The following is a 21730-nucleotide window of genomic DNA, read 5'->3' as shown; positions in this document are numbered from 1 at the left end:
ACGGCTTCCAGCAATTTGATTTCATTAATAAGAAACTTGGCAGACTGACAAATTCTACCTGTTTTCAGACCATTGAACCATAAGGGCATTTGTATTTTGTTTTTATTCAAAGTATCATCTTCGCAGAGTCTGTTGTCTTTTATGTTGTGAGAATGTGCTTGTGTTGTGATCAATAGAAGATTTGTGGGCGGCACGGTGGCACAGTGGTTAGCACTGCTGTCTCACAGCGCCTGAGACCCGGGTTCAATTCCCGACTCAGGCGACAGACTGTGTGGAGTTTGCACGTTCTCCCCGTGTCTGCGTGGGTTTCCTCCGGGTGCTCCGGTTTCCTCCCACAGTCTAAAGATGTGCAGGTTAGGTGAATTGGCCATGCTAAATTGCCCGTAGTGTTAGGTAAGGGGTAAATGTAGGGGTATGGGTGGTTGCGCTTCGGCGGGTCGGTGCGGACTTGTTGGGCCGAAGGGCCTGTTTCCACACTGTAAGTAATCTAATCTAATTCTAGTGTCAGACTATAGCTCAGGTATTAACTAGTTTTGCCACTCTTTATTTTGAGAAATGAGTTTTGTTTATAATGACCAGACTATTTTTGCATTCATTAAAGAAACCTGGGGAACATCTCTTTTATTCTGAATAATGTTGTAAAAGGGAAACAATTTTCGTGACTGAATTAAACTTTTACACAAGTGGTGTCACTGGTGGAGTAGGGGAATTATTAACTTCCTCATAGTATAACAAGAATGATGACAGGATATATTTTAAATCTCTCTAAGTGATCTAACACGGTCCAATTTTAAACAGTGAAGGAACCTGTTGATGACAGTGGTTAGCACTGTTGTCTCACAGCAGCAGGGTCCCGGGTTCAATTCCACTCTCAGGCGACTGTCTATGTGGACTTTGCACATTCTCCCCATGTCTGTGTGGGTTTCCTCCGGGTGTTCCGGTTTCCTCCCACAGTCCAAAGATGTGCAGGTCAGGTGGATTGGCCATGGTGTCTAGGTGGATTAGCCATAGGAAATGCAGGGTTCCAGGGATAGAGTAGGGGTGGGGTCTGGGTGGATGCTCTTTGGAGGGTCGGTGTGGACTCAATGGGCTGAATGGCCTGCTTTCAAACTGAAGGGATTCTATGATTCTTTCTCTCACACTCTAATGGCAACACTGAAAATGTGTTGCTGGAAAAGCGCAGCAGGTCAGGCAGCATCCAAGGAATAGGAGAGCTGAAGAAGGGCTTATGCCCGAAACGTCAATTCTCCTGCTCCTTGGATGCTGCTTGACCTGCTGCGCTTTTCCAGCAACACATTTTCAGCTCTGATCTCCAGCATCTGCAGTCCTCACTTTCTCCTCTAATGGCAACACACCTAGTTTAAATTGTAACCTAAAGCTGTAGGTGGGGAACTCGGTGAAGTATAAAGTGGGTGATTGAGTGATCCAACCAAGGGTGGATCAGCTTATAATGACCCCGCCCCTCTCTCGATTCATAAATTGCACCCGATTAGTGTTTGATCTTCAAGGAAAGTCGGCATTAATTTAAAAACTACAGATTGAACACTGCCTCACTGACAGCAAGTAGTGTCCGATGCCACACATGACTGAGAAATTTAGAGCACTGTGCTTTGCAAAGGTACATCACCCTCCCCCCACCACCACAACTCGTCAAAATGAGAAAGGATCCTTAAAAATTCAAGCACTGAGTTACTAGCCACATTAATCAAGTTGGCAAACTATTCCCAGGCGCAGGAGTCATTACAAAAGCAATTATCTTTCTAAAGCATCATGGGCTGGAGACATTTCTTATCAGCAGACTGTCACGTTTTGCAAGGCCAGAATAAATGTGCCGCTGCTGAATGGGATACGGATGCTTAGTTGTTCCAGCATTGCCTTTGCAATTACTCACCTCGCTCAAATGAATTTTTAATATCATTGACTTCAGCCTGTGATCCAGGAACTCGGAAGATCCCCTGATGCTGAAGACCTGCAGACAGTGTGGGGAAGAGAGATGTAAGAATGTGCCTGAGTCGTGGCAACAGGTCAAATGTCAACACGTTGGTTAAATAAAAAATAGCAGTGGTAACCTAGTGGGCACAGTGTCAGATACCAAGGGAACAACTTAAAATATGAGACAGGAACTGGGCTGCACTGTTTGGTTCCTCTGCTGTTCAACAAACCTCCTCTGACCGTGACCTTTATCGTTGAGGAGGACAAAGGCGGTAAATGCACCACTTGCAAGTTGCCCTCCAAACTATACCTCGTCTTGACTTGGAAATACAACACCGTCTCTTTCGTGTAGCTGGGTCAAAATTGAGGAACTCCCTCTCTAATGGCATCACGGGTAAACCCGCATACACATGGTCTGCAGCGGTTCAAGAAGGCAGCTTGTCACCAACTACTCCAGGGCAATTAGGGACGGGCAATAAATGTTAGCCCAGCCAGAGATGCCCACACCCTGTGAACAAATTAAAAAACACCAGCCAGCATATATCTCAGCTCCTTCTCCCCATTACATATTCTCTAATGCTTTCCATCCCAAAAAATGTATCCATCTGATTTTTGAACATACATTCTGCTCTACAGAACTCCAAAGATTCACCATGATTTGAATTCTGATATCATTCCTGATCTCTGTCTTAAATGACAAACCAGAAGGCTGTGCTTCTGTTTTCCAGTCTCTCTGGCCAGGGAAACATTTTCTCAGCCTCTACCCTGTCAAAAAACTCCTTCAAAAGGTTCAATTCAATCACCTTTAATCCTTCTAAACTCCAGAGAATATAGGTCTAGTCAATCTCCCCTGAAAGGACCACCCTCTGATCCTCGGGACTGTTCTAGTGAACCCTCATTGCCTCCATTCCAGGGAAAGTATGTCTTAATGTAGGAAAACTCTAACAGGAACATACCATATAAGTTGATAAATCGCACGCAACTTTCCACAATTAGAGGAATGGTTTGTCCAGAGTCCTGGAAAAGGAAATTTGAAGGAGATTGTAATTATCTGTAGAGGTCACGTCTGATCAGAGCACAAATACAAAGAGTGTCTGCTGTCTACACGTCTTTAACCATCAGACTGACTAGACTGATTTCTCAATTCTGAGGTGGGTTCATGATACTGGGTGGAAAGTGAGGACTGCAGATGCTGGAGATGCTATTCCTGAAGAAGGGCGAAACGTCGAATCTCCTGCTCCTTGGATGCTGCCTGACCTGCTGTGTTTTTCCAGCAACATATTTTCAGCGCCAATACTGGGTGGGCAACATCGACAATCACTGCACTTCTGCACAGTGGAAGGCTCCATTGTATTTGGCCATGAAAAGAATCCCATTCACAGAATCAGCTGTGATACCCAGGCCTGGGCACCCACCAACAGGGTGTGTGGGGCACATGCCCACCTGCTTGGCAGATTCTCGATCTGGACCGGATCACCGAAGGAAGAGGTGGCACAGTGGCTGCCAGCCCAAACGGTGCTCCTACAGGACTGGCACAGGGCTCAATATGGCAAAGACTCCAGGTTTCAAAGCGGCCATTCTCACGGCGAGAGGAGAATGACATTCAACACTGGGCAAGACGGAACAAAAAGGAAGGAAAATGATAAATCATGCCTTGGTGAACTAAATGGCAAACAAATGACAATACTTAAAATGTAACGTGGGGCCTCAATCTTCTTGATGGCACTATATCCTTGGACTTCAGTTCTTAAGAGGTTACACTTTACACACTTGTAATCAGAAAAAGCATGAGATAACAGACATTCTTTTTATTTGACTTGACTCACAGAAATTTGAGTTAGAAGTCTTGTTAATAAAAGAAGAAATGCAAGTAGGAAAATTAAACTGTGGCGAAGTTGAATGTTTGCAAGAGTCCAATGATTGAGGCAACTTTAAATTCCTCTCTGCTCACTCAGCACCAATCCACCATTCCCATTTTGTGAAATGTAATTAACAAAGGGAGAGGTGGGAGGTGGGTTTGATCTGAAGCTGATAACCTAGTTTCTCTCCCCAAGCAAGCTACCTGACCTGTCGAGTGCTTTCCAGAGTTTTCTGTTTTTAACAGCAGCTGTGGAATTATTGCTTTTCTTTAAGAAGCTGTTGCTATGCTGATACTCTTCTCCCAAGAAGTTTCTGAAACTAGAATGGAGCTGGGAGAATAGCAAAACATCCTCAGGGCTCAGTTCTAAAGCAACACTGGAACTATTTTGAACTTTGAAGTCCCAGTTTTTCTCTGGTTAACTTGGCAGTGACCCTCTCCAATGAATAAGTGCCTTCTGGATGTCCATGTCAGTATCAGCTTCGGCAGAAGTAGATTTTGACACAATAGTCCTGGCAGTATCTGTGGAGACAGAAACAAAGCTAATGCTTCGTGCCTGGTATGAATCTTCAGAAGAAGAAACATTAACTCTGTTTCTCTCACCACAGATGATGCCAGACCTGCTGAGTTTCTCCAGCACTCTCTATGCTCTTTTCAGATTTCCACCTTCCGTAGTATTTTGCCTTTATCTGATTCAATAGCACCCGACTTAAGAAGTTTGACTCTGACTTTGGAAAAGTGACAAATTTCAATTGCGTGGTATTTTAACTAGAGTGCCCTTTGAGTCTCACAAAACTGATGCAAACATTCTCGATTATAATTTGCTCATTCGCTGCATGTTAACCCAGGCAGATATGCCAAGCCCTTCACAATGGCACTATACCTGGTTTCTGGCGTGCGAGTTTCTTCGACCTCTGATAGGAGCAGTGGTAAGAGCGGAGGGCGAAAAGGAAGATAGTGAGACAGGCAGCAGCAAACAGTGAAGGTGCAAGACACAGACTAGGGCCCCCAGCCAGAGACTTGAATATAATGGAATTCCTTCCGGGGGGGGCAACTTTCATGCACCCACTTGAAACTTTAAAGAAACTAGCTCCCGCTGACTCAGCTTAGAGGAGCAAACCATTATATTCTGGCTAAAGACAAAGCAGGTGGTCAAAACAGGTTTGAATATAGAGGGGCTTTCCTCAACGTCAAGGATGCCATTGCTTATGGAGTTGCCCATCTCATTAGAAGCATCAAGTGCGTAAGTTCAAATTCATCGCAATTTTGTGATTGACAAAGGGGGAAAATGCAGACAGCAGCAAATCGGGTTTAAATCAAACTCCCTGTGATCTCTCCACAATCGAAAAGCATTGCAATTCTTGACTTGAGGAAGCAGGTTCTAAAACAGATGCACAGCCGGGGGCCCCAGGACAGAACGGAACGTAATGGCAATCCCTCACAATACTGGATTTATAGAGACAGCATTCGTGTCCCAACAGCAAGGGCAGCAAAATGAGTGAGAGTGCCCTTCTAAAATTTAACTCGAGGAACACACCATTACGTTCTGACCGCTGAGGTTTAAAGTAAAGCTTCTCCACCACCATTACACTCAATGCCAGTACCTTGACAAACGTTTCCAAATCCCCATTAAATAACTTAGCATTATATTCTGATCGGGGCCTGGATTTCCTGGCTTTCTGAGGTTTAGGGGGCACATTTGGAGGCCTGAGGAGAGGACGGAACAGAGTTTGAAAACAACTTAGAAAAGTATCTGTCAATTTGGAACGTCACCGGGAGCAACGTAAACCGTCGACATTCTGCCGTCATCAGACATAACCTGTGCAAGTTGGAAAACATAGGCATCCCAGGAAGAGGGACAGACATACAGTTTCAATCAAAACCGAAAGAACCGCGTATGCTGTAAACCAGAAACAAAAACAGAAGTTCCTGGCAAAGCTCAGTAGGTCTGGCAACACCTGTGGAGAGAAATCAGAGTTAACATTTCAGGTCTGGGTTCTGAGGAAGGGTCACTGGACCCAGAACGTTAACTGTGATTTCTCTTCACAGAAGCTGCCAGAGCTGCTGAGCTTTTCCAGCAACTTCTGTTTTCATTTCTGATAAAGTTTCAATCATTGGGAAATACACTGGGGACAATACATTAATGACCTTGCTTTCAAAGCATCATTGTGCAAGACATACGGATTCTAATCCATTGAGTGAACTGCAATGTGAGCCCAATCTTGTATTGACATTTAACTGACCTAAAATCTATTAACAATACGGCCTCTTAAACCAATTACAGGCAGTTCTTCCAGAACACAATAGTTGCGTTCCTGTGCAACCTCGTGCAATACAAACAGCATTTAAATTATTGGCAACTTTACACAGTTTAAAAATTCGTGATTTAAAAACAGTGCTTCCTATTCACCCAATCACATTACAGTCAATTCACGTTAATGAAAGACCCCTTATAGCAGAACTTCACCCAGGTTTCATGCACAAATAAACTAATCTTTCGATTGGGCTGTTTATCATTAAAATCCCAACAGATCCAAGCTCGGATATATGGTTTTAACTACAGAATGTGGGGAAATAGATGGTGGCATCTTGAAAAATGTCCATATTACAGAGAAGGTTGTGCTGGATGTCTTAAAACGCAGAAAAGTGGATAAATCCCCACGATCCTAGAACTCTACGGGACTAAGTGATTGCTGGGCCCCTTGCTGAGATATTTTAACCGTTAATAATCACAGGTGAGGCGCCGGAAGACTGGAGGTTGGCTAATGTGGTGCCACTCTTTAAGAAAGGTGGTAAGGAAAAGGAGGGAACTATAGACCGGTAAACCTGACATCGGTGGTAGGCAAGTTGTTTGAGGGAATCCTGAGGGCCACGACTTTCATGCATTTGGAAAGGAAAGGAAAGGACTGATTAGGGAGAGTCAATATGGCTTCTTATGTGGGAAATGTGGTCTCACAACTTTGATTTGAATTTTTTAAAGTAGTAACGAAGAGGACTGATGAGGGCAGAGCGGTGGACGTGATCTTTGTGGACGTGATCTATATGATCTTCAGTAAGGCTTTCAACAAGGTTCCTCATGGTAGACTGGTTAGCAAGATTGGATCTCATGGACTACAGGGAAAACTAGCCTTTTGGATACAGAATTGGATAGAAGGTAGAAGACAGAGGGTGGTGGTGGTGGAGGGTCGCTTTTCAGATTGGAGGCCTGTGACCAGTTATTGTGTCACAAGGATTGGTGTTAGGTCCACTGCTTTTCATCATTTATATAAATTATTTGGAAGTGTGAACATAGAAGGTGTAGTAAGTAAGTTTGCAGATGACATCAAAATTGGAGATGGAGTGTACAGTAAAGAAGGTTACTTGATTAGATGGGTAATGGCTGAGGAGTGGCAGATGGAGTTTACTTCAGATAAATGTGAGGTGCTGCATTTTGGAAAGGCAAATCACGACAGGACGTTTACAGTTAATGGTAAGATCCTGGGGAGCGTTGCTGAATAACGAGACCTGGAGTGCAGGCTCATTGCTCCTTGAAAGTAGAGTTGCAGATAGATAGGATAGTGAAGATGGTGTTTGGTATGTTTTTCTTTATTGGTCAGAGTATTGAGTACAGGTGTTGGGAGGTCATATTGCAGCTGCACAGGATGCTGGTTAGGCCAGTTTTGGAATATTGCGTGCAATTCTGGTCTCTTTCTTACTGGAAGGATGTTGTGAAACTTGAAAGGGTTCAGGGAATTTTTACATGGACGTTGCCAGGATTGGAGCTATAGGGAGAGGTTGAACAGGCTGGGGCTGTTTTCCCTGGAGTGTCGGGGTAAGCCAACCCCATTGTCACCCACTCATTGTCCCCATCATCAGCTTTTCTCCCTCCCCGGCTTAGAATCAACCATCCCTCTGTCCTTCCCTCTCTGGGCTCCATCTCCACTTGTCCTCTTACTCCTTCCACACGTCTCACCCCCTGATTATCATGATAAATACCACCTTTTCCTAACAGTTTTAAAGAATGGCCGCCGGACTCGAAACTTTAACTCTGCTTTCTCTGTCCACATATACTGCCAGAGCAACCGAGCTTCTCCAGCAATGTCTGTTCCTGCTTCAGTTTTCAGCATTTGCAGTTCTTTGTCTTTTAGGTCAGAAGGTGACAACCAAGAGACCACAGCAGAGGCATTAGAATCAATCCTATTCCTTAGTTTTTAACCACAATAATTCTTTTGGTAAGGATTTCCATTTGATACTCCCTCAGATTGACAGTCTCTGGCAGTGGACCAGGGGCAGGTGTCCTGAGCAGCTAAGCACACTGAAGCTCACTGATTGATGAAACCACACCCCAGTGTTTAAATCTATTATCCTTTCCTGATTCCTCCAGATTTACAGAGTCAGAGTCATACAACACAGAAACAGACCCTTCGAAGCAACCAGTCCGTGCCAACCATAATCCCAAACTAAACTAGTCCCACCTGCCTGCGCTTGGCCCATATCCCTCCAAACATTTCTTATTCATGTACTCATCTAAATGTCTTTTAAACATTGTAACTCTATTCAAATCCACCACTCCCTGTAGAAGTTCATTCCACACACAAACCACTCTGTAAAAAAAAATTGCCCCCCCCCACGTCTTTTTTAAAACCTTAAAAATATGACCCCTAGCCTTGAAATCCCCCACCCTAGAGAAAAGACACCTGCCATTCACCTTATCTATACCCCTCATAATTTTATAAACCTCAATGAGGTCACCCCTCAACCTCCCATGCTCCAGTGAAGAAACCTCCCAGCCTATTCAGCCTCTCCTTATAACTCAAACCCTCCATTTCCAGCAACATCTCTTCTGAACCCTCTCTAGCTTGATTATATAACGGGGTGACCAAAACTGGACACAGTACTCCAGAAGAGGCCAATTATAAGTGAGCAGGTAAATATCTAAAAGGTGATTCCAGATGGAAGACACATAACAGCTTTCCACCAGGATCTTAACCCCATCCCCACTCCTCTCATCTGGTTTGAGCCCACTGACAGTATTCAGAGTGAGAAAACACCTCCAAGCAGGAATCTCTCTTCTTGACCCACATCCATCACCAAGGGATTAAAACCTTTGCTGTCCCGTCTTCACCCCTCACAGATTTTCTCACTTGATCCAAAACACATTGCATTGTTGAACATGGGCACTAATGATCTCTCTCAAACCACACCACTTCCATACTGCCTGGACAAACCAGAATATCCTACAACAACTGCAAGATTGGAGCATTCACCTTCAGCCCTACAGCACAATTATAAATCACTGGAACAACGAGCTGCAAAGCCAGTGCAAAACACCAATTTCATGAGATGATGTATCTGAAGTTCTGTTGCCAACAGCACTAACGTAACAGTTTTGCAAACCCAGTCAGTTTACATTATGGGTTCAGCAACACAGGTACAGCAAATGTGAAATATACCAGGGTCTCCAGTCCCAGTTTCGACAGAGTGCAATACAACACGTGCACCCACAAATATACATGTGTAGGAGAATATATATGCGGGTGCACAAAACAAGCGCACACAGCCACGTATGGACACATGTGCACACATAGACACATGGATACATGCACATACACACACACACACCATTACATGGTCACATGCAAGCACAGACCTAGGAATGTGCATGCACAGGCATATGAAAATACACACAAACAGGCTTGCACACTGACACATGGACACACACACACAGACACAAATATGCAGACAATAACACAAAAACACTCAATCACACAGTAACACGTGTGCAGAGAGATGCACACACAGTTACAAGTGCGATCAAACAGGCAGCTTTAAAGTTCCCCAAAGAAATGAGTGTGATCTTTTTCCTACCTTGTGGTCATGAAGTTACTCTTCTGGCCTAAAGAAACAAGGAAAGAGACTTTGTTTGTGGAGTTGTGTTGGACATATAGGAAGCTGTTGAGGGACAGAGCGACTGGCCCAGACCTTGCGTCCTAATCAGCAGATTAAAAAGTCAGGCTTTGAAACGTTGACAAGTGGACCCGTGAGAGATCATCTGTTTGGGACTGGAAATCTGATTTCCAACACTGACCGGCAAAACAATGCACTCTTACCTTCGGAGGTGATCTCCACGTGGCCCACTGTGCTGACAGCCTTCCTTGCTGCAGCAGACCAGGCCAGGCCAGCAATCCACACAGCTGGGAGCAGACTGCACTGATGTTGGGACCACACTAGCTCCTGCCAATGTTAGCTCCCACACTATAGGAGTACGTCAGGTGCCAGATGGGTGAGGGGCATAGGTAGGATGCTAAGTGGATGAGGGGTGTAGGTAGGGTGCTAGGTGGGTAGGATCCCATGTGGGAGGGGAAAATAGGGAGAGTGCCAAATGAGTGAAGGAGGCAGGAAGGGTGCCAAGTGGGTGAGGGAGTTAGGTAGGGTGCCTGGTGGATGAGGGGGGTAGGTAGGGTGCCTGGTGGGTGAGGGGGGTAGGTAGGGTGCCTGGTGGGTGAGGGGGGTAGGTAGGGGGCCAGATAACAGCTGAGTGTTTAAATCAGAATAGGGATGGGGTCATTGGGGTGGGAGGAATGTGGAAGTGATCAGAGTGGGTCCAGTCATCGGAGAGTGACCTTGGGGAATCGGGATGGGGGTTGGCAGTTGGATTTGGTGCAAGCCCCTAGCAGGGGAGTGGGGGGTCTGGAGTCAGTCTGAGTGGCTTTGGATGTGGGCCTAGGATGTCATGAGGCGTGTTTGATGCCAATTTAAGTGTTCGCCAGGAAGGCGAGGGCAGGCCTTGCTTCCTCTAAAGCTTCCTGGTGAGCTACTAAAGGTAAGTGAGGCAGAACCCTCCTAAAGTCTCCGACTCTAACTCTGAGCTGGGGGCTCTTGGAGGTGGAGGGGGAGGGGGGTGGTGGTGGTTCCAGGAGCCTGGAAATTGCCCATTTGAGGTTTCAACTTCCCAGGCCATTTGGACCTCTGTCTGTTTCAGAGGCACAGCCTCAGGTCACCTGGAAGATCTTGTCACACTGACTCTAACCCAGGCTGTTGCAGAAAGTGCTATTTAAAGGAGAAATAAAAAGACCTTCTTGTAAATGTGGATGGAAGATTATTAAATGTGCCAGCCAACATCTCACCGAAACCGGATCAGCTCTCCCACTGCTTCGATATGTCCAATTTCATCAAAAGAATTTAATCTAATGCAGCTAACAATTGAGGCTTTTACATTTTCCAAATTAAATGGAGGAGAAACTAGCACTGAACAAATATCTTTTCAGTTCCGTTTTATTAAGAAAGAGCAACACAATTTGATTTTGAGGTGAATACCATTTACAAAACCAGCTGCTGTAAACGCTGTGAGGCATTTAAAGGAAGTATAAAATTGCTTTTAAATAGAGGGGTATTGGTGAGGCTGGTCCCAATACTGTAGCAAACAATCGCTTGAGCATATAAGATGACTCAAGGGAGAGATCTCCGTGCAGTGTTTAGGTTAAAGTATTCACTAAAACCTAGCTCCTGTCCAGGGGCGACGGAGGTTGAAGCAGTAAGTGGAGTTGAAAGAGAGGTTGGCTGTGTTCTAATCAAATAGAGTTGGAGGGGCTGAATGGCCTCATTTTCATCTCACAGAATCACAGCAATGTTATGGCACAGAGGGAGGCCATTCAGCCCCAGTGTAGCCATGCCAGATGCAACTTTGGGAAGACCCATTTTAAAGAAGAACAACAAACTGGGACTTGGCGTATCTTGCCATTTTGTGATGCTGGTGATACTGGGAGCTCTCCAACCGGCATGAAAGGAGAGAGCACGAGAGAGACAGAGAGAGAGAGAGAGAGAGAGAGAGACAGACAGACTGACAGACAGACAGAGAGAGAGAGAGAGAGAGAAAGAGCAAGGGAGAGCGCGAGCAAGAGAGTGCCGCAACTCCAGACCACAGCAGCTTACCCTCCCCCAGCGTGCGGTGTAACACGTCATGCTTAGCTTGCAGCTTCATGATGAGGTTGCTCCCCTCGAGGTACTCTTTGAGTTTCTGTTGAGAACAGAGACAATGTGTGAACCATAGAACATTACAGCACAGTTTAGGCTCTTCGGCCCTCGATGTTGCGCCAACCTGTGAAATCAACCTGAAGCCCATCTCACCTACACTATTCCATCATCATCCATATGTTTATCCAATAGGAGAAAGTGAGGACTGCAGATGCTGGAGATCAGAGCTTAAAAATGTGTTGCTGGAAAAGCACAGCAGGTCAGGCAGCATCAAAGGAACAGGAGAATCGACGCTTCGGGCATAAACGTCTATTCTCCTGTTCCTTTGATGCTGCCTGACCTGCTGCGCTTTTCCAGCAACACATTTTTAAGATATGTTTATCCAATGACCATTTAAATGCCCTTAAAGTTGGGGAGTCTACTACTGTTGCAGGCAGGGCATTCCACGCCTCTACTACTCTTAGTAAAGAAACTACCTCTGACCTCTGACCTATTTCTATCACCCCTCAATTTAAAGCCAGGTCCCCTCATGCTAGCCATCACCATCTGAGGAAAAAGGCTCTCACTTTCCACTCTATCTAACCCTTTGATCATCTTATATGTCTCTATTAAGTCACCCTTTAATTTTCTTCGCTGTCACGAAACAGTCTCAAATCCCTTAGCCTTTCCTCATAAGACCATCCCTCCATAAGCAGGCAACATCCTGGTAAATCTCGTCTGCACCCTTTCCAAAGCTTCCACATCCTTCCCATAGTGTGGCAGCCAGGCCTGTACACAATACTCCAATTGTGGCCACAATAGAGTTTTTTTTTACAGCTGCAACCAGTCCATGCTTTACACTTTGGTGCTGCCCAGCCCAGGAGGCAAGAATACGCACCATGAAATAGAACTGCTCGGTTTCTTGCTGATTGGCTCGTCTCTTTGCAATGCTTGGCTTGCTCAGGTAAGTTTCGGACACCGTGGATTTGACAGACTCTGTTGAACGGCTGTGCTGGAAACACTCTGAGACATCATAATCCTCAATGGTCACCATGTCCTGTATTGTCTGCAGAGTTGCTTCCATCGTCTTTTTAACCTAGAGAGAGTTCGAAGAGCTTACAATCCTGCCGTTTCACTTCAGCCCTCCCAAAGCGCTCGACTCCCAACTTCAGCAGGGGTCATTCTTGCTCGAAGAGAGCTCAATAGGCGAGATACTGAGAGGTTGCGGCCAGAGAGGTTACCACAAGAGGGCACTTGGGAGTAAGGGTGGGGCCATTTTGGACTGAGAGGAGGAGAAAATCTCTTTGTTCAAAGAGCTGTGAAGCACTAGAATCTCCTAGATTAAATTCAATGGGTTTTGGACACTAAAGAAATTGGAAAAAAATACAAAAAACAGGATGGTGAAGTGAATTTGAGGAAGACAAACATCAAAAATCCTATTGAATGGAGGCTTGATGGGCCAAATCGTGTAAGTCAATTAGTATTCGTCCATATATAGTCGAAAAGTGTGGTGCTGGAAAAGCACAGCCGGTCAGACAGCATCCGAGGAGCAGGAGAGTCGACGTTTCAGGCATAAACCCTACATCAGGAAGGGGTACAAATAGTGCCTCAGGATATTTTAGATCAGAGGTTTGGTTTGTCAGATTCAACATATTTAATGTAGAAGACCGTCTTTAACTCCTTACAGGGGACAACAGGTTCTTAGTGGCAACGCCCAAAGAATGGACACCATAAGCTTTCAACCCTGGATTTGAGGGAGGAGACTGAGGAGGACTGATTGAGGAATTCCCTCCCTATTGGCATTGTGGGTCCACCTACAGCACATGGACTGCATTGGCTCAAGATGGCAGCTCATCACCATCTTCTCGAGGACAACTTAGGGAAAGGCAATAAATGCTGGCCCAGTCAGTGTCACCCACATCCTGTGAATGAATTTAAAAAAACATCTGGCTGGGGAAAACAGCATCAAATGATGGAGGGAAGGCAGCGGCTGAAGAAGGTGGACAGATGGAGGTACCACGGTGAATCGGGGGTCAAAAGCGGATAGTACGGAGTTTGAGAACTTGTCTGCATGAGATGAGAGATTGTTTTTAGCCCCTCCCACAAAGGACAGATGTGAGTGGAAGTGGAGCTGAAGAACAGTTGGGAAGGTGTTGGGTGGAGAGAGTCTTGGGTTAATACCTCTGAGAAAACCCTCAACCTGAAGAACGTTGGGGAGGGGGCAGATGGAGTCAGATGGGGGGAGGGGGAGGGGGTGATCTGGCTGGGAGGTGGGTCTTCTCCCAGTTGAGCCGAGCTGCTACCTGCTTATCGCATCCATGATGCTTGTGGGATAGTGACAGTGCCCCTACCTCTAAGCCCAGAGGCCTGGGTCCAGGCCCATGGGTGTGCAATAATATCACTGATTACAAGATATCTAAAAAGGCAGACAACAAAGCAAAACAAAAACCTGTCAACACGCACATCACTTTGGGGCTTGCCAGATGGAGAAACAATTAGATGAGACACAAACAAATGCTTTTTTCAGGTCATAGAAGATTAAATGTGCTTTTATTCCTCCAGTTTAATATGGGTAATAATTTAGAGAAAACAGAGATTTGTGTCGAATTTACAGTTTTGCAGATTTGTAGAAATCTGATGGACAATTTGAAGATACCCCACCCATCTTTATCTTACAAATACTGAAGCCAGTTTGTCATCTGATTTATTCATTATTAAAAAATTAATTGGAAAGGCAAATCTTTACAGAAGGCAGCAAATTCTGTCCACCTAGAACATGGAAACGCAAGTTCCCAAACTAACTGGATTGTGAAGGGCGATGAATGAAAAGTGCTAAGATGGGTATGTCACCCACCCAATAAGAGAGAACTATATTGTCTGCAATCTCTTCTCTATGACAGAAAGGAATTCTGGGAGGAATTTAGGAAGGATGCACAGTCTTGGGAGAGAAGGACCACACAAAGGATTGATGAGAATGGGTTAAGGGGCTTAGGGTTCAGCTACAAGGATATGTCGGAGAAGCTCTGATGGTTCTCATTGACAATGGAGAGACTGAGAGGAAATGTGATGGAAGTATCCAATGTCATAATGGTCTAAAAAGTGTAGATAAAGAGAAACATGTTCCCATTTTTCATGAAGATTCATGAAGCAGAGGTCAAAAATGTAAGGAATTTCCCAAAGGAAGAGGAGACAAAACTGAAGGATGGAGTTTGGTTTTAATGCAGCAAACGGTTAAGATCTGGAATGCACTGAGTCAGTGGGATGGGAGGCATATTCCATTGTGGTTAAGAACAGGAATTGGATAACCATTTGAAGGGAAAAAAAGTTGAAGGAATGCAGGGAAAGGGCCATTGAGGTGGAAAGAGCTGCATTGAACCCATTTTGATTCTCCACAACCAATGTGTTGAGAGAATACAAGGAACCACTTTGAATCTATCGCCTAGAACTGGTTCACATGAATGAAGCATGGTAGTTCAGTGGTTAGCACTGCTGCCTCACAGTACCAGGGATACAGGATCAATCCCACCCTTGGGTGTTTGCCTGAGTGGAGTTTGCACATTCTTCCCGTGTTTGCTCTGGTTTCTTTCCACAGCCCAAAGATGTGCAAATTAGGGTGGATTGGCCATGCTACATTGCCCATAGTGTTCAGGGATGTGTAGGTTAGCGGCATGAGTCAGGAGTAAATGTAGAGTAATAGGGTAGGGGGATGGGTCTGGTTGGGTTATCCTTCAAAGGGTCAGTCTGGACTTGTTGGGCCGAAGGGCCTGTTTCCACACTGTTGGGATTCTGTGAATCTTAGAGGAATCGTATCTCTGAAATGCTCTGCTAGATTACAGTATGATTGTGAAACAATCCAATTTAAACTCGAGTCTTTAGATGGCTGGGGGGCTGGGTGTAGAGGGGCAAGGAAGGGGGCTTTTCCAAAACCCTGACTTTTGAAGATTGTTCACTGTGTCCTGGTGCAACAGCAATGGCCTGTATTTATCACCCGATAGCGCAGGAAACGATAAAGGGGCTTTTGCTGGGAGGAGCTCAAGCTGAGTCCCCGGGCACTGAGCCTGAATCTATCTCCTCCTACTCCAAAGCCCAGGCACAGGAAACCAAGCCAACGCAGTCATGAGCAACATGACAGCTTTATGTCCTCACCATTCTCAATGCTGAAAACACTCCTCGGAGTTTATTTTTAATCAAAGGAATTGGGTGGTGACTACAGTGTGGCCACAGAAAGAGAAAGACTGAGAGGGAGAGAGAGAGAGGGAGAAAGAAAGCGAAAGGGAGGGAGAAAGAGAGAGAGGGAGGGAGAGAGAAAGAGAAAGATAGAGAGAGAGATAGAGAAAGAGAGAGAGAGAGAGAGAAAGAGAGAGAGAGAAAGAGAAAGAGAGAGAGAGAGAAAGAGAAAGAGAGAGAGAGAGAAAGAGAGAGAGAGAAAGAGAAAGAGAGAGAGAGAGAGAGAGAGAGAGGTGGGGGGAAGGGAGGGAGAGAGGGAGGGAGGAAGGGACAGAGAGTAATAGACAAAGAGGGACAGAGACAGAGGGACAGAGAATGGGGGTGGGGGGCAGACAGACACAGCGAAGAGGACAGAGGACAAACAGAGAGAGTGTGTGTACCCTTGTCAGAAAATGGCAATTTATTTTAAAAACTGTAAAATATTATAGTTGGAGTACCACTGGGACAATGAAAATTGAGGGAGGTCAGAAAGTCTGAATGCAGACTTTTCCGACAATTTGGAACTCCAAGCCCCATGTGTATTTGCAAATTGTAGCTTTAACAGAAGACATCTGGAAAATGAGGGTCCAAATGATAACTTAAGAGTTCCAGTCAAGTCCGACATGCTTAGAATCCACACAATTCAACAATGTACAATATATTGCCCATTGTTCATAAATTTTCAGAAGAAGTTCCATATAAGAGACAACTTCCTTTGCTAAAATTGGCAACAATCAGAAAATCACAGCTCTACTCACAACAGATCTCTGGCCATTTCCCCAGATGTCTTACATTAGGTCAAGATTGCAAAACATGCTGGAAGAGTTCCAAGTATTATCCTGCTTTTTTTTCCAAGCAGCAGCTATTTCCACAAGAACAGATACACGAAGGGGAATTTCATTACTCATTGTTGGATTCCATTTACTAAGGGACGCTAAGATCAAGATGCTGCAAAATGCATCGACATTATCACCAATGCACCACAACAACATACCTCCTCGTTTTCAATCTTCAGGGTGGTCAGTCGGGATTGCAGCTGCTGATATCGGAGCATCAGCTCAGACTGCACGGGTTGCTGAGCGCTAACCTGGCAAACCTAATAATCAAAAATATCACCGTAAGTCTCCAAAAATACTGGTCAAACCATTGAAACACAACTAAAGAGAGCAAGTGAGTTACACACCTTCCAAACTGTCTGTGCCCCCTCTTCTGAAAACTCTAAATGATGTTCAGGGACACCTTCACTGCTGCTAATCATGACATTTTCCCATAGTCTGCAGGACATAGCCTTGACTCTGATATTTGACCCAGTCTTCCCTGGAGTCCCCAATCATTATAACGATCCATGATCATGCATTTTCCAATAGTGGATTATTCAATATTGACCCAAACCTTTTGCTTTGCTTTCTGGCTCATGAGGGCGGTACGGTGGCTCAGCAGTTAGCACTGCTGCCTCACAGTGCCAGGGACTCGGGTTCAATTCCAGCCTCAGGTGACTGTCTGTGTGGAGTTTGCTCCAGTTTCCTCCCACAGTTCAAAGATGTGCAGGTTCGGTGAATTGGCCATGGGAAATGCAAGGGATAGGATACAGAAGTGGGTCTGGCTGGGATGCTCTTCATAGGGGAGATGTGATCAATGGGCTGAATGGCCTGCATCCACACTTTTGGGATTCTACGATCCTACCTATTTGAGCTCTGGTTAGTTCCAGTTAATTTAGTGCTGAGCATAGTGATTAAAGAATGCCTTTGTTCCACACTGGACTGTGTATTCAGCAACAGAATCAATCAATCTCCTGTACACCTGGCAAACATATTTAAAAGCTCTACCTTTGTGGTTTGCTCAAAACTCAATGTACAAAATTCATCCAGAGTTTGACAGGGTAGAATAGCAGAGCAGGCTCAAGGGACTGTGTACTTCTGCTCCTCGGAACAGGAGAAGGCCATTCAGCCCCTCAAGCATGTTTCGCCATTCAATGTATCATGGCTGATCTGTGTCCTAACTCCATATAGAACATAGAAAAATACAGCGCAGTACAGGCCTTTCGGCTCTCGATGTTGCGCCGACCAAAGTCTACCTAACCTACACTAGCCCAATAACCTCCATATGCTTATCCAATGCCCGCTTAAATGACCATAAAGAGGGAGAGTTCACCACTGCTACTGGCAGGGCATTCCATGAACTCACAACCCGCTGAGTAAAGAATCTACCCCTAACATCTGTCCTATGCCTACCACCCCTTAATTTAAAGCTGTGTCCCCTAGTAACAGCTGACTCCATTAACAGAAAAAGGTTCTCAGTGTCTACCCTATCTAAACCCCTAATCATCTTGTACACCTCTATCAAATCTCCCCTAAACCTTCTTTTCTCCAATGAGAACAGCCCCAAGTGCCTCAGCCTTTCCTCATACGATCTTCCTACCATGCCAGGCAACATCCTGGTAAACCTCCTCTGCACTTGTTCCAATGCCTCCACATCCTTCCTATAGTATGGCGACCAAAACTGCACACAATACTCCAGATGAGGTCGCACCAGAGTCTTATACAACTGCAACATGACCTCAGGACTCTGGAACTCAATTCCTCTACCAATAAAGCCCAGTACACCATATGCCTTCCTCACAGCACTATTTACCTGGGTGGCAACTTTCAGAGATCTGTGTACATGGACACCAAGATCCCTCTGCTCATCCACACTACCAAGTAGCCTACCATTAGCCCAGTAATCCATCTTCTTGTTACTGCTATATATCTGCCTTTGGTTCATACCCTTAATACATTGGCTTCACAAAAATGTATTTATCTCAGATTTAAATGTAACAATGGATCCAGAATCAACTGCTGTTTGTGGAAGAGAGTTCCGACACTCTACCACCCATTGTGTGTCGAAGTACTTCCTAATGTCTCTCCTGAATGGTCTGGCCCTAATTCTCTGACTACACCAGCGGGTTCCATAATCTCCAACCAGTGGAAATAGTTTCTCTTTATTAACCCTGTCTTTTTCTGTTGCTATCTTGAAGACTTCAATAAGATTATTCCTTAACCTTTTAAATTTTAGAGAAATCAGGCCTAATTTGTATAATCTCTCCACAGAATCTAACCCCTCAAGTTCAGATATCGTTCTCGTAAACCTCGTTATACTCCTTCCAAGGCCAATATATCCTACCTCAGGTGTGGTGTCTAGATTTGCTCACGGTATTCCAAGTGGGGTCTAACCAGGGTTTTGTATGACTATAGGCCGTATGAGTAAAAAGTGAGGTCTGCAGATGCTGGAGTATCAGAGCTGAAAATGTGTTGCTGGTTAAAGCACAGCAGGTTAGGCAGCATCCAAGGAACAGGAAATTCGACGTTTCGGGCCAGAGCCCTTCATCAAAGGAGAGATGTGCTGGCGTTGGAGGAGGTTTTTGAAAATGATCCGGGGGATAAAGGGCTTGATGTACGAGGAGGAGTTGAGAACTTGTGGTCTGTACTCGATGGAGTCTAGGAGGAGTGGGACATCTGACTGAAACTTATAGGATACTGAGATGCCTGGATAGAATGGTCGTGGAGACGTTTCCACGTGTAGGAGAGACTAGGACCAGGGGGCACTGCCTATGGGTGAAAGGGTGACCCTTTAGAACTTAGATAAGGAGGAATTTCTTCAGCCAGAAGGTGATTGATCTGTGGTACTCATTACTGCAGAAGGCTGTGGAGGCCATGTTATTGAGTGTATTTAAGACAGAGATAGATAGGTTCTAGTTTAATAAGGGGACCAAGGGTCATGGGAAGAAGGCAGGAGAATGGACTTGAGAAATATATCAGCCATAATTGAATAGTGGAGCAGACCTGATGGGCTGAATGGCCTAATTATATACTCCTATATCTTATGAACTTATGCAGCATAACTTCTGCATCCTAGTACTCCATTCCTCTAGATAAAAAGGCTAGCGTTCCATATGCTTCCTTGATTAGTTGCTGCACCTTTGCGACATTTTAAGGATATATGCACCTGAATCCCCAATTCTCTTTCAACATCATGGCACTTAACTTCATACAGTCTCGAAAATGCGGTTCATATTGCACATGTTCACATTTATGATAATGCTGATTGCTGCGTTCCCTGATACCTTAAAAATAAACCATCATCATTCTTTGTTACACTTTAAGCACCTTTTTTTTTAAAAATAGAAAACAGAGTTGTTCAATCATGCACAGAAGGCAAAAGACCCATTCCTAAAGTGTAAGTTTTGTAAAATATCCACGAACCTCTTTTCACAACTAATGATCAGCACACTAACACAATAAAATGCAATAAGAACACAAATCAAATCATGACTCATTGAGTTTCAGAGCTGTCAGCGTGGTTCAATTTATACTTTGTTCAGTTAAGCGCAAGTCAATTACATCCTGACATGTTTGTCTTTAATATATAGTCTTTGTCCAGGTTCTACTTTCACCAGCTTTAAAGTATTTATGTTCTCCTTTGAAGCTTGAAGATTCCCGGAAATAAGCTTTGGATTTATTTTGTAAGAAAAATTTAGGGTAACACTGAATATTGATGGGACACAACAGCAACTTTCAACATGCTAATGAGACTAAAAATATAACATAAAAATGTTATGGCTCATCTTTGAAGATGCACATTCTTCAGACAGAAGCTGTCTCAATAAGGGCGGTATGGTGGCTCAGAGGTTAGCACTGCTGCCTCACAGCACCAGGATCCCAGGTTCGATTCCAGCCTTGGGCAACTGTCTGCGTGGAGTTTGCACGTTCTCCCCGTGTCTGTGTGAGTTTCCTCCGGGTGCTCTGGTTTCCTCCCACAGTCCAAAGATGTGCAGGTCAGGTGAATTGGCCATGCTAAATTGTCCACTATGTTAGGTGCATTAGTCAGAGGGAAATGGGTCTGGGTGGGTTACTCTTCGGAGGGTCGGTGTGGACTAGTTGGGCCGCAGAGCCTGTTTGCACACTGTGGGGAATCTAATCCTATCATAACCACATTTAAGAAAAAAAAAACTTACCACCCGAGCGTGTGTTGGAGCCCTACTTTCAGTTTAAACTGCTTCATTATGGAATTGTTCTAAGATTACCCTCGTCAGGGAATCTCACTCACTCATGCCTGCCATTGGGTTGGACTCAGACCATCACTGCAGGATGGCTGTAGGATCACTTCAAAGTGAAACCACTTCAAAGATACGCTAGGCTTATACAGTGAAGACTCTCACCATCGAATGATTGCCGTATCTTGACTGAATGGGCTCTCTGCAAGAGCGATTCAGCTAGTTCCACTCTCTCGTCTTTTCCCTGTGAGAAGTTTGCATCTTTACATCTCCCTATATTTTTGATTGTGAAATGAAAGGGGAAAGGATCTGATGATGTCAAAGGACGAATAGTTTTGAACCCCAGACACACGTTCTGAGGACATGGGCTAAAATTCCACCAGATGGTGATATTTGAATTCAGTGAAAATCTGGAGGAAGTGGGGGTGAAGGTTTAGGGGAGAAAAGGCTTGTGGAGAGTGAAGGGAGTGTCCCTTCAGGGAAAGAAATCTGCCATCGTGGTTTGGCGGACATGTGACTCCAGACCCACAGTGACATGGCTGACTCTCAACTGCCCTCTGGGCAATTAATAATGGGCAGTAAAAGCTAGCTGGTCAGTGCCACACACATCCTGTGAATGAATTTTAAAAAGAAAGCCCAGGGTTCCACAAACCTTTTTTAAACTGTTTTCTCAACCTGCCCTGCCATCTCCAACTTTCTGCACAACTCAATGAAAAACAACAGGCAACAGGTCAGCTGTGGTAAAAATGAAAGTTAAAAAAAATACCCAG

The 21730-nt window shown here is 44.9% G+C and overlaps 1 protein-coding gene across 2 annotated transcripts in view; it reads right to left on the bottom strand.

Annotated features, from left to right (window-relative positions):
• srgap1a (SLIT-ROBO Rho GTPase activating protein 1a) overlaps positions 1-21730 on the bottom strand; it is a 288344-nt gene that overhangs the window by 53523 nt on the left and 213091 nt on the right. The window contains exons 8-14 of one of the 2 annotated variants that reach the window (XM_060839652.1): positions 16923-17024; positions 12621-12818; positions 11702-11786; positions 9638-9665; positions 5395-5497; positions 2889-2949; positions 1892-1969 (exon numbers count right to left, since the gene is read on the bottom strand). In XM_060839652.1, the coding sequence (XP_060695635.1) occupies positions 1892-1969; positions 2889-2949; positions 5395-5497; positions 9638-9665; positions 11702-11786; positions 12621-12818; positions 16923-17024 (655 nt within the window). The remainder of the gene's footprint in view (positions 1-1891; positions 1970-2888; positions 2950-5394; positions 5498-9637; positions 9666-11701; positions 11787-12620; positions 12819-16922; positions 17025-21730) is intronic. The other variant, XM_060839653.1, reaches the window with a different exon arrangement.

The sequence above is a fragment of the Hemiscyllium ocellatum genome, chromosome 19 (assembly GCF_020745735.1).
Source record: "Hemiscyllium ocellatum isolate sHemOce1 chromosome 19, sHemOce1.pat.X.cur, whole genome shotgun sequence".
Classification (NCBI taxonomy): Eukaryota; Metazoa; Chordata; class Chondrichthyes; order Orectolobiformes; family Hemiscylliidae; genus Hemiscyllium; species Hemiscyllium ocellatum.
Note: the sequence above shows the minus strand (reverse complement) of the source record. Positions and strands in the feature narration are given on the sequence as shown.